We start from the raw sequence: 11,695 nt of genomic DNA on the forward strand, positions 1-11,695 counted from the left end.
CGAAGTATTTTCTTGTTCCTTAAAAGTAAATAATGAATCTAAAACGTTTGTACCGTTATGAAGGAAGGCTATTTTAGAATGAAAAGAACAAAACACCTTCAGAGCGAAGAAAAATCTTTTACCCACCTGTACATTCGCACAAGTGTAATTGGTACGTTAACTGTGCGTTTTGATTGTCATTCAGTATTTTAAAAAGTGCCAAAGTTTTGCGTAAAACGTAGTAGTAACTGTATGGGGACTTGTGCAATTGTTTAACATTTCAATGTTGTTTATAAGATTATTATTTATCTTCAACTTGAAGTTTGTTTGTCTTAAGACAACAGAACCAATGTAATTGGTGTGTGAGTTCGATGAAGAACAGAGTAGTAATAGATGACGTAATTTGAAATATGTAGATAGTGGGACAGACATTGTGAATACTAGTATATGGTTTTGTCAGATGTTCAGATTGCACAGATATTATAATAGTATAATTGTGTGTCTTTGTATCAAAGTCACTTTGATAAATATAATAACTGTATACATGTATGTAAGAAAAGACATGTAAGAGAAAGAAATATCACTTATTACTAATCTTTGCAAGAACAAAGTCCATGTCATTAGTCAACTTTTACTTTCCACTTTATTTTCCCTGTCATATTCCCTAATTACTTTCAACTACAGTAGACACAAATGACTTCCATCTGTGTCTGCCTACACTTAACTGCTACTGAGAAGTTCTGTTTCACCACAATCCAGTGTTGTGACATCAATGTGCAGATAATGAACATCTGGTGAAGTCAGTTGCCTATTTTTAGTAATTTCTTTCGTGGCTTACAGTCAATTTCTATCGTGGACAAGACACCATCAGAACTGCATGGAATAATTTCATACAACCTTATCACAATACCTCCATGTAATGGGGGTATTGTTTTTGGTCCGTTTCATGTTTTGGTCTGATATCTGAAGATCGGTGAAAAGGAACTGTATGATATTTGGCAGATTGATGGATGGGGCCTTGGAGATTGTGTAGGTTGACTTTGAGCCCCTGGTGATTGACCTTGGTACTGCAGTTTAATTTTTTTATTCTATTGTTGGCACGTTATGGACTGTTTGTGCGATATTAAGGTAGCATGTAGTTGTTATTATTATGGTTTAGTGGTTTAAATTTGGGTTTCCTAGCTGTTTGCGTTTGATATTTACAAAATGTTTAACGTTGGTCTTTTTGTGTTGAATGTTTGGAAAATCTGGTGGATGGTTTGGTATAATTTTTGGTATGTGGGTAGCTGTTGAGTCTCTTTGTGTTTTAGAGTGCATTAGCAGGTTGTCGTATATTTGTATTGCTTAATTTAAAAGGATTTCTACATTATCACCCCTATTTTATAGTAGTGTGGTCTTTGTTGACCCCAATTGGGATACAGTGTATCTATTTTTACCTCCTGTTTGACAGGCTATATATTTTTTTGGTCTGGTTGTTTTTGGGTCTGCCGGCCTTGCTAATGGGGTGGTTTGTTTGTGTTGTGATTGATAGCGAGTAGGAAACAGACATCTGTGCCTCTGTACTTCCTCCCCCCCCAACCTCTGTTACCAATTGGTGATGTAAATAAACTACCTCCGACCGCGTGGTCGGGGCCAGTCTTCTCCTGAACATACCTATAACAATGAACACATGCGATAACATAAAAAAGAACCCTAACAACACCAACCTCGTTCATGGAGGGAAGATATCTATTGCTTGTTTGCATTGTTGCCAATGCTATTTCAGTATTTTGTTACTTATTTCAGCTTAAGAGTTGTGTTTCTCAATGTCTCAAGTCTAGACAAGATTAATATTTATTGATATCTTTAGATATTATTAAAATTTATAAATCTCAATGGATAAGATTCATATTTATTCATGGTTTTAGATATGATATAAGCAAAACCATACACATTCAAACAAATACATTTACACATAACGTTAATCAAATAGACATACAACATATATATATATCATATACATGTATATATTACATATTATGTACATAATCATGCAATTGCTTGGAATTTCATGAGTCATGGCATCTGCCATTCTATATATTAATATTTTACATATTGATATTTCTAAGATTATTTTTGGTGCAGGTACATATTATTACATATATTTTAGAAAACATGCATAAATTGACAGGATTAAGATGTTTCTCCTGACTTAAGGTGTTGGTGAAGCCTCTAGGGTCCTGACCAGAGGAAGGGCCACTAGGCCCATCATGTACCAGTCACAGTCAGGCTGTGTTCTACTGCAGGCCGACAAAGTGTGTGATGGGAGGAAGCTTCACCATCCACTCTTCATACTTCTCCACAAACACCCTCAGCCTGCTCGTGTAGCTGTCCTCATTATAGGGGAGCCCGTGGGCTGTCAGATAGTCACGCACCACAGGCCGCACCTGGGCAAACATGCAGAGTTATAAGAAAGGTGACATCCATACTTAATAACAGTTTAGGAACCTGCAACACAACAATCTGTAGTGCGTTTTATTCATTTGAGATTTATTCATATAGTAAACAGGAAAGGAGGAACAGGCAACTTAGGATAATATATTCAAAGCATCCCTATCATAACACAAATACAAATACATTGTACATAATGATACTACTAGCACTTCATATGACTATTAAACTGGGGCAAGACATATATTTTGAGGATCAAATCTGGTGGAGATGAAGTTGCAGTGGTGGTACTTGACAGCTTTATTACAAGGTGCAGCACAATTGAGATGTACAAAGTGTACTCAGTTTTATCCAGGACACAGTGTCGCCTCCTGTTTCCTCCCTTGGCAAACTGAAAGCTAAAGAAAACCATGGACATGGTGAGGTTACCTTGAAGCACATGTTATCAGAGAGTGTAGGGAAGAGATGGTGTTCCACATGACAGCTGATGAGGGAGTGGCCGAACACCCAGTCTAACACGGCGTTCCTACTCAGGTTCAACACACCTGTCGACATTAGCTGAATTCTCTTCGGGCGGGTCTCCTGAAATGGCAGTTTTTATATCATCATTAGCAGAAGAGCATAGGGAACACATATTGTAGAACACATCTGCACACCCAAAATTAGACTCCATCTAGATATTTGTGCACTTGGTAGGTTTTGAACGTAAAGGTACTATACCTATTGTGCACTAGTATACAGCACATTTTTTAAATTTAAGTGTCAGAACTTAAAGTCTATAGAGGTTCATACTCTGAAGCTCTTGAAGAACTTCAAGCTCTGAAGAAAGGTTGTAAGGTTTATAGCTAGGTTTGCTGATATTCTACTTTAATCTTTATTTCATGGCAGCACACCAAAATTTTTTGACATGGTGCACCTATGTACTTGCAAAATTGTTTTGATTTGGCTTCATATTTTCTACTGATGAGGCCCCACCTGTGAGTACATGGGCAGCCCGATGTGTTGGAAGATGTTGACGTGGATGTAAGGTAGGCCGAAGATGGAGCGAGAAGCCAACATGAAGGCAGCAGCACCCAGCACACTGAACCCAGAAAAGTGAACCAGTAGGAAGTGGTTGATGTACAGTCCTGTAGCTGTCAAAGAAGGAATAGAGAAAGTCTTTTAGGTGTGTGATCTAGTTTTTATTAAAAAAAAAAACTTCTATGTACATCGTTAATTTACATAATTCAACAAAAGATTTCGGAGATTCAGACTTCCATTTTCATTTCCTGTGTCTGATCTTTTTTCACCTGTCATTCTGCCTGTCAATCCACACACATGCTCTCAACCTACTTTCTAGACAAACAGACACACAAACCCATAGATCAGCCACCCAAAACAATACTTCCGTACCCCAAAGTAATTTTTTATTGGACAAAATCAAACAGGAAAATTTATTTAGTAATACACAACCTTCTTGGTAACGTTACTAGATCTCCGAACTGTTGTTCAGAAACCGAGAAGACGACTTACCCATGGTGATGACGCAGGACAACATAGCTGCCCATTGACCCCACAGGATCTGCACACTGACCAGCGGGGCCAGGGCCGGGACCAGCAGAGGCGCACAAAACATGTAGACGTACTTGGGGAGGAAGGGTGCCCGGAAAGAGCTGGAGTCTCCTAGCCCAATGATGTTGGTGTGTGGATGGTGGACTTTGATGTGGATGTCAAACCCTCCCTTGTAAGTGAACGCCCCCGCCAGTTCGCTCATGAACCAAACGGCGAAGGCGTTGACCGCTCGGGACTCCGCTAGCGCGCCGTGGACTGCCAGGTGGGCGCCCTTATTCGCCAGGATCCAGTGGCCAGTGCCGCAAGCCAACAACCCGGAAGCGAAGAGAAGCGGGTGTTGGTAGCTGGCGAGGTACATGCCGAGGAACGCCAGCCCCAGGCCAGCCGACAGGATGCACCAGTCGACCCCGTACCGGTCCCACCACGAGCTCCTGCCCACGATCTGCTGGACTTTGTCGCCCAGCTCCACTAAGGAGGCCGTGTTCGGGGCCTTAGACCCACTGACAGGTCTCCACCGCAACTCCGCGTGACCAGTCCCTGCAGTGGTCACATAGCTGACATCGGCGCTGTGAGTCGCCATCTTCCGGCCAGACTCACAGACTATCGACCTTTGCATACCTCTATGCGCCTGCTCAGTTAGGTCAAAGTTCCTTTTGGTATCAGATAAGATGACGCCACTCACCCCACTTCATGACCTACATACATTGTCTACGACCAGAGTCCAACCGTCCAATGTGCACGGTCATTTGACCCCAAGTGATAAATTCAATCCAAGTGATACATGTATCTCAAAGATATTAAAGGATAAACAGTAAAGTAGTAAATGCAAATGTTACAACGCTGACGCGTCCGTGACACTAACGTTAAACCCAAGTGCAAGCTGAGCTTCTATCTTGTAGTTGTAACGTTAACGGGCCCGTTAACCTCTTCGTCCAGAAAGGTACCGGAATTCTCTTATAATAGTGTTCTCCTCTTCGAAAAAAATCAACGCATCTTTATTCTCTTCGCCTAGCCCTCTATCCGAAAGAGCACCGCACATTTCTTCATCCAGAAAAGCACCGCCCTTTTTCTATTCATCTCTTCCCTCCAACAAAGCACCGCAGTTCTCTTCGTCCAGAAAAGCACCGCTCTTTTCTTCTCCTCGGTTATCTTTGTCCAAAAGAGCACCGTGCTTTTTTTTCTAATGAAGAAAAAAAAAGGACCGCGCTAGCTTCTGTTTGTCCAAACCAACCCTCCATTACGACTTGTTTTGGAAGAAGTCACTTCAAATTCAACGAAGCAGAAAATTCACATTTTTTATAGGTTCAAAGGAAAAAGTATCTCCAGTTGCAAGTAGTAACTCTGGTTACTGCTAAACTGCCCACTTTGCCATTGTCGCTACAGAGAGGTTTCCAGGTCGCTAGGTGTCCTAAGTGTCTTGTATGTTTTACGACTCAATATTGTACAGGTGGCTCTCGTGTTATCTCGCGATACAACGCGAGACTGAACAGTTTTCAAGATGGCGGTGATGGCGTTGCTCACGAGGTGTTCGTGTGTGTTATCGGCGTTTTTCGCCGTCCTTGCTGTCCAGGCGCAGACCATGAACCCCGGGGACTACATGAAGAGGGAACACTCCCTCATGAAGCCATACACAGGTACGACTTACGTGCGGATTTCGTTCTAGTGCGGGAGAAACAGTGGTGGAACATTCCCGAACAAAACGTGACTACTTCCTGATTTGGGCACACCTGACTATTATAAAGTGGTATGTGGTTAGGCCACTGAATGTTACCTTGAAAGAAGTCTCTTCAAGGTTACAAAAATATTTCGAGTAGATGATCAAACAGCAAAGTGTTAGCTCACATGAAAAAAAAAGATTTACCAACTTTATTTCATGAAGCACACAAAAAAGTAAAATAGGACAATTTTCTGCATAATTTTCCCTTTCTCACTCTTTCTTTGTGTGATCGACTAGAGGGGCACACCTACACATAACACCAGGCCTCTTAACCTATTAATTATGCGTTTAAGTAGTTCTAGTTCGCTATGCTTTAGTTAGAATGCGTATTTGCTGACCTGCAGCAATTTGGAGTTGTAAAGCAATTTTTATATGATATCACAGTGTAACTGTTTGGCCATTCCTTCTGGAAAAAAGATGTTTCTTCCCAGACCAATTTGTGCAGAACCCTGAATATGCAAAGATACTAGTTCCACGTGATGTGTGAACTGTTGTAACATCACAGTGATATGTATAGTTATCGATACCAGTGGTAGAAATACTGCTAAGCTTTTGGCACTGTTAAAATCATTGGAAAAATATTTTTTTGTGGTACACCAGTGCACAAAGGACCTACTCTGAGGCTGGTATGGACTAGTTTGTTTTCAATATCCTGTTGGGGTGACCGGTCCGCATGTTCAAAATGTTGTTGTAGTATAAACAGTAGCGAGACCCACAATACATATCATTCAGCATTGTAGGAGCAGGAAGCTGTAGCGTTACATGTTTGTTATGATCCATCTTTGCCACATACAGTGTACTATAGTATGATTAAGGGTTATTTCATATAACGACCAAATAAACTCAGGCATTGTAGATATTTATATAGGACACTTTCTAAAAATATCTGCATGATAGAAATTCCACCAAAGTTTTCATGTAGCATTCTCCTACTAATCTTATGCTACACAGTTTTTTGTATACGGTACGGTACAATTGTTGTGCAATCAAGTTTACTATACAGTACACTACTGTAACAATTATTGTGGCTGTTCCAGGTACCGGCAGTATGAGCATCCCCCTGTGGGACTTTGGCGGCAGCACGATGGTTACAGACAAATACGTGCGGTTAACTCCAGACCACCAGAGCAGACGCGGGTCACTCTGGAACCAAGTGGTGAGCCTACCTGAAACCTACCTGCCATGTCACAGAGTGTAATGACAGGACTTGAAATAATTTTTTGAAGCATATGCACTGGTAGATCTACACCCCAAAATTTAGGTGCACAGAAAAATATTTGGGTACACAACAGTATACAACAGGCATAAATTAGAATCTGAGTAAAAAACCTTATTACAAACCTTACTGCCTTTCTTGCTTAACTGTAAAATTCACTAGCAAACTTCCAAATCTTAAACAAGTAATGCAACAAAGTTAAAAAAAAACATTCTGACACTTGAATACCAAGAATTTGCAGTATACCGTTTTATTTCATACAAAAATACATTTCATACAACAATACATTTTACACAAATATCTAGCCTATGTGCACTCAAGTGTTGTAGCCACAATGAAAAAGGAACATATCTGCTATTAAAGGTCGATACATAAAGGTGAATTGTCTTTTATTTTCCTGCAGCCATGTTTTGTACGGGACTGGGAGATGCATGTCCACTTCAAGGTCCACGGTCTGGGGAGCAGTCTGTTTGGGGACGGCTTCGCTGTCTGGTATGTCAAAGACAGGATGCAGCTAGGTAAGACAGTCCCTGCCTTAACACAGTCTTAACTATTCAAGAAGACCACTCAGGTGAACAGTTAAGTCTATGTGGCCAGGTGGTGACTATAGACAGGATTATTAATACAGGATTATTAATGTTTCTATAAATGGGAAAAATTATCTAACTGACCACCAAAAAGTGGTCCTTATGTAGAAGTGGCTCAGCGTCAGGTTTGAGTGTATTTGGCCGCTTTTGTCTGAATAGCTAATTAGTACATTGTAACGTTGATTCCTCTATGACATGTTTTTAAGATACATGGTATATTATTGAATGTTCATCTTTTAGTGTGAAGTGATCTCCTTATTTTCCAGGACCTGTGTTTGGGAACAAAGACAATTTTGTTGGTCTGGGCATCTTCTTTGATACTTACAGCAACCACAATGGACCTCACAATGTAAGTGTACAATACAATGTACATGTGTAGTTTGTGTCAAATACAAAGAAAGTACTGATAACTTCATACACTCTCTGTTTTACATATTGTATATGTGTATGATAGTACAATTGTACATTTACATATGTAACCAATACAAATATCTAGATGCACCATATCTACTGACAGTGAAAGATTAGGTGCACAGCTCATATTTTGGTGCACAAAAGTGAATTTGCACCCAGTATTTCCATCCTTGATTATAGTGTAATGTGCTTCATGTCTCCCACAACAGCATCAACACCCGTATGTGTCAGCAATGGTGAACAACGGTTCCCTAACATACGACCACGACCGAGACGGTACGCACACCCAGCTGGCAGGATGTCACGCTCAGTTCCGCAACAAGGACCACGACACACACGCCGCCATCAGATACATGTCGTCTCAACAGAGGCTGACAGTAAGTCTGAACAGGAGCATTACAGAAATAGTAAAATGGCAGTCTCTAAAAATTTCTTGTTTGACTTGAGTGGGGCTTGAATTTTCTACATGTTTTTCATTTCTTGTTTCTTGTCCTTTCCCCAGGTAATGGTTGATGTTGATGACAAGAATGAATGGAAGGAGTGTTTTGATGTGACAGGAATCCGCCTGCCGCAGGGGTACTACTTTGGGTCTTCAGCTGCAACTGGTGACCTGGCAGGTAGGGGGCAGTGTTGAGTCATATTTCAGGACGTTCCAATGTAAGATACATGAAAAGCAATCACTTTCAAAACAGTTGTTTGCTAAGTTGAGCTGGAGTTGCGGGTACAAAATATTGAAATGACACCAGGATTTCACCCCACCCCCTGTCCCAGAGGGTCAGTCCTGCTGAAGTATTCAGGGAAAACCATGGTCACAAATGTCACAAATATTGACCGGATTTTACAAACACACTCTGTTGATGTTCTGTTTCTTAGACAACCATGACATCATCTCCATGAAGATGTACGAGCTGGACACGCCCAAACAGGACGACCTGCCCAACTGGAAGGAGCCGGGCGCAGACTTCTTCGCACCCCCGAGGGGTAAGTCTTCAATATAACTTGCACTTTATTTTTAATCCACTACAACTGCACAGCTACCATTCCTGAGGTGCTGTACATGTAATACAGATAGCATACATAAACAGAATGCAGAGATATTGTAAAATTAATCCATTCCAAGCTTATTCAATAATGTGTGGTATAGCATTCCATTGATGAGAGAAGCAGCAGACACAAAAAGTGTTCCTTTTTTGCGGTTTCAGCAACTTTCCATTTACATTGTACTACACAGACTACAGTACTGATTTAAGCAAAATTATTCCTGTGCAGTTTAGATGAACAGTTGATCTGATTACCCATGAACACACAAATGTATTTGTGCAAGTAGAGTAACACTTTTTGAAGGTAACATTACTGTTTTGTTGTTATTACCTTTTGGTCACATTTGAATAACAATTAATCTTTAATATTATTCTTGTTTTAAAAAATCTTTAGATCACCTTGATGACCCAAGAGGAGCTTTTAAAAACATTTCCCTGTCTGGGTGGAAAATGGCGGCCATCGTGTTCTGTGGCCTGCTGGGAGTCGTAGTCTGCATCGTCGTCGGAGTTGTAGTTTTCCAAAAACGACAAGAAAGGAACATGAAGAGATTTTACTAGTAAATTTAAAAAGCACAAGATGGAGGTGTGCAATGGTGGATTGCAAGAAATATCTGTTTGGTATAGGAGACACAGGGGCCATGTCAAATTGCCATATTTCACAATAAATATAAAGATTTTAGACTCCCTCAGCAAACATGAATTCTCCACATTTTGTAGGGTCCAGCCGACACCATTAATATCAACATGGTTCATGGGTTTCAAGAGGAGAAACATAGAAAGATATTGAACTGCACAAATGAATGAATGAATGATGCAAAATGTTACAAGCAAACTATCATGCTAGTCCAAGCAAACTATCATGCCATCTTGTTAGTTTATAGTCACTCCACTTGTTCTCACCATGATTGTTGGTGACCATAAAAAGGAGAGGAGCATAGAATAATAAGGATGGCACCCAGGCTTGTCTACCGCAGTTTTTTTTTTTTGCAAAGCAAATGTGTACGATTCAATTCATCAGGCAAACAAGCAGTTTTGAAATACTTTTGACAACAAATTACATTTTCTGATCATATTTGACAATAACAATTACCATATGTTTGCAACAAATATTATACCAATAAACTTTTGGCGTTAACAGATACATGTATGTTATTTGAATATCACTATTATTGCCTAATATAATCAGAAAATGTTGTACTTTGGAGTCACAAGGAGAATGAATGTTATTGAAGGCCAGAGTTTCTGTCTATAAGTAGACTTGACTGCCTTTAGTGAACGTGTAAGTAGTAGTACTAAGTACTGCCTGGAGCATGATGAATGAATATTTGTGTCTGACTTTCATCCCACTGTGATTGTTAAGGAAACCATCTTGTAAGTCGCATCTTGCGATTGAAGTGTTATGCACAGAAGCATATATGAGAAGCAGTTTTTCCCTGTTCTATGAGAATGTAAGGTGTAGGCACAGGAGCACCCACAGCAGTTGTGAATGTGTGTTTGTACTGATTGCGAGAGGGGAGGACTTTACTGGCTGGTCACATTCGTTGTACAGTTGTCATACAATTGCAAACTGAAAGCATTCTTAGACAGTCGTGCATATGTCATACAAAATCCAGCAGTCTTGTAACAGAAAGGCCTGCGGTAGGTCCTTTTTGGCTGTTGGTTTAGTCACAGTCAACTTTAAAATTCACCGTCAACTTGAAAATTCTGCAGCATCAAAATCGTATGATGACCTATGATGAATGTGACAGTGGTATAAGCGTTGTAAGATAATAAAATTATAGGCATCCTGATCAGATGTTCCATCAGTTATGCTGAGTTAGGGGTCCACTAATTGCAATGGTGACTACCGGGGTAGTCATCAATGTAACCTGTATCTTATCCCTGTGCTTTTTCTGAGCAACATAACATCATCTGTCACTACTAAGAAGTGTTGACAAGAAATGACAAGAAACCCTAAGAATTAGTTGTTTGAGTTTGAATAACACAATTTTGATTGTAAATCTTAGTAGGAATGATTGACTGCTTTTCTATCCCACAAGCCTTGTGAACTTTGAAGGTTGGGCACTAAAAAGACTTGAGCAAAATGTGAACTAAGTTATAGGGCTTGGATTCTAGGTGGGGTTCAGCAAATTATATTTGATCTTTGAGTTGTATGTGTATGTTATAACCTCCTTTAGTGATGCTCCTTAGCCACTTTGTGATCCTATGCAAAAAAGAAAAACAGAATTATAGTCTGTCCTTCTGTAGTTGTTAAAGCTTGTATCTAGCTTACCCTTTCACATCTGGCTCTTTTTTTTTAATTTAAACCTGGTTTAGAAATGGATTTTGTATATAAATTACGGAAGGTTTCTGTGCCTTTTTCTTTCATGGACAAGTGAAGAAAAGGGTGCAGCTTCAGAACTGAGGGTCTTCAAACTTGTTGCAGAAATTTGTTTTTAAACAGAATGTACTGATGGATGTATCATGCTACATCCACTTATTCATCATATTCAGCCTTTCAACTACATGTGAATTTGTAGAGTGACTGAATGAGCAACAAGTCATAGTGCTTACTGTAAGGGCTTGGTCACATCTGCCGTAGGACCATCATGCAATTGCAAAGTGAGACCCTTCCTGCATAATTTAACTGTCTTGTTATGGAGAAGGCTGTCTTAAATCATTGTTGACTTTAAGTTCAGACACAGCCTGTTTGAAAATTTCATGACATCATATTTTATACAAGTATGTCATATCAAAATTGTACAATGACCTACAACAAATG

At 40.0% G+C, this 11,695-nt stretch overlaps 2 protein-coding genes across 2 annotated transcripts; one reads left to right on the plus strand and one right to left on the minus strand.

The window, feature by feature from the left end:
• Positions 1-1,580: 1,580 nt before the first annotated feature.
• Positions 1,581-4,708, minus strand: LOC109479168 (fatty acid desaturase 6-like). Its single transcript, XM_019781058.1, has 4 exons — positions 3,922-4,708; positions 3,385-3,542; positions 2,839-2,991; positions 1,581-2,405 (listed from the first exon to the last, which is right to left on the minus strand). The coding sequence occupies exons 1-4, from the start codon at positions 4,574-4,576 to the stop codon at positions 2,256-2,258; spliced, it is 1,116 nt and encodes a 371-aa protein (XP_019636617.1). The 5' UTR covers positions 4,577-4,708; the 3' UTR covers positions 1,581-2,255.
• A 709-nt stretch (positions 4,709-5,417) lies between these two features.
• On the plus strand, positions 5,418-11,142 carry LOC109478313 (vesicular integral-membrane protein VIP36-like). The gene is made up of 8 exons (XM_019779802.1): positions 5,418-5,594; positions 6,715-6,833; positions 7,297-7,411; positions 7,747-7,829; positions 8,104-8,271; positions 8,397-8,511; positions 8,768-8,875; positions 9,329-11,142. The coding sequence occupies exons 1-8, from the start codon at positions 5,459-5,461 to the stop codon at positions 9,490-9,492; spliced, it is 1,008 nt and encodes a 335-aa protein (XP_019635361.1). The 5' UTR covers positions 5,418-5,458; the 3' UTR covers positions 9,493-11,142.
• The last annotated feature ends 553 nt before the right edge of the window (positions 11,143-11,695 follow it).

Source organism: Branchiostoma belcheri, unplaced genomic scaffold (genome assembly GCF_001625305.1).
Source record: "Branchiostoma belcheri isolate BF01 breed outbred unplaced genomic scaffold, Haploidv18h27 scaffold106, whole genome shotgun sequence".
Taxonomy (NCBI): domain Eukaryota; kingdom Metazoa; phylum Chordata; class Leptocardii; order Amphioxiformes; family Branchiostomatidae; genus Branchiostoma; species Branchiostoma belcheri.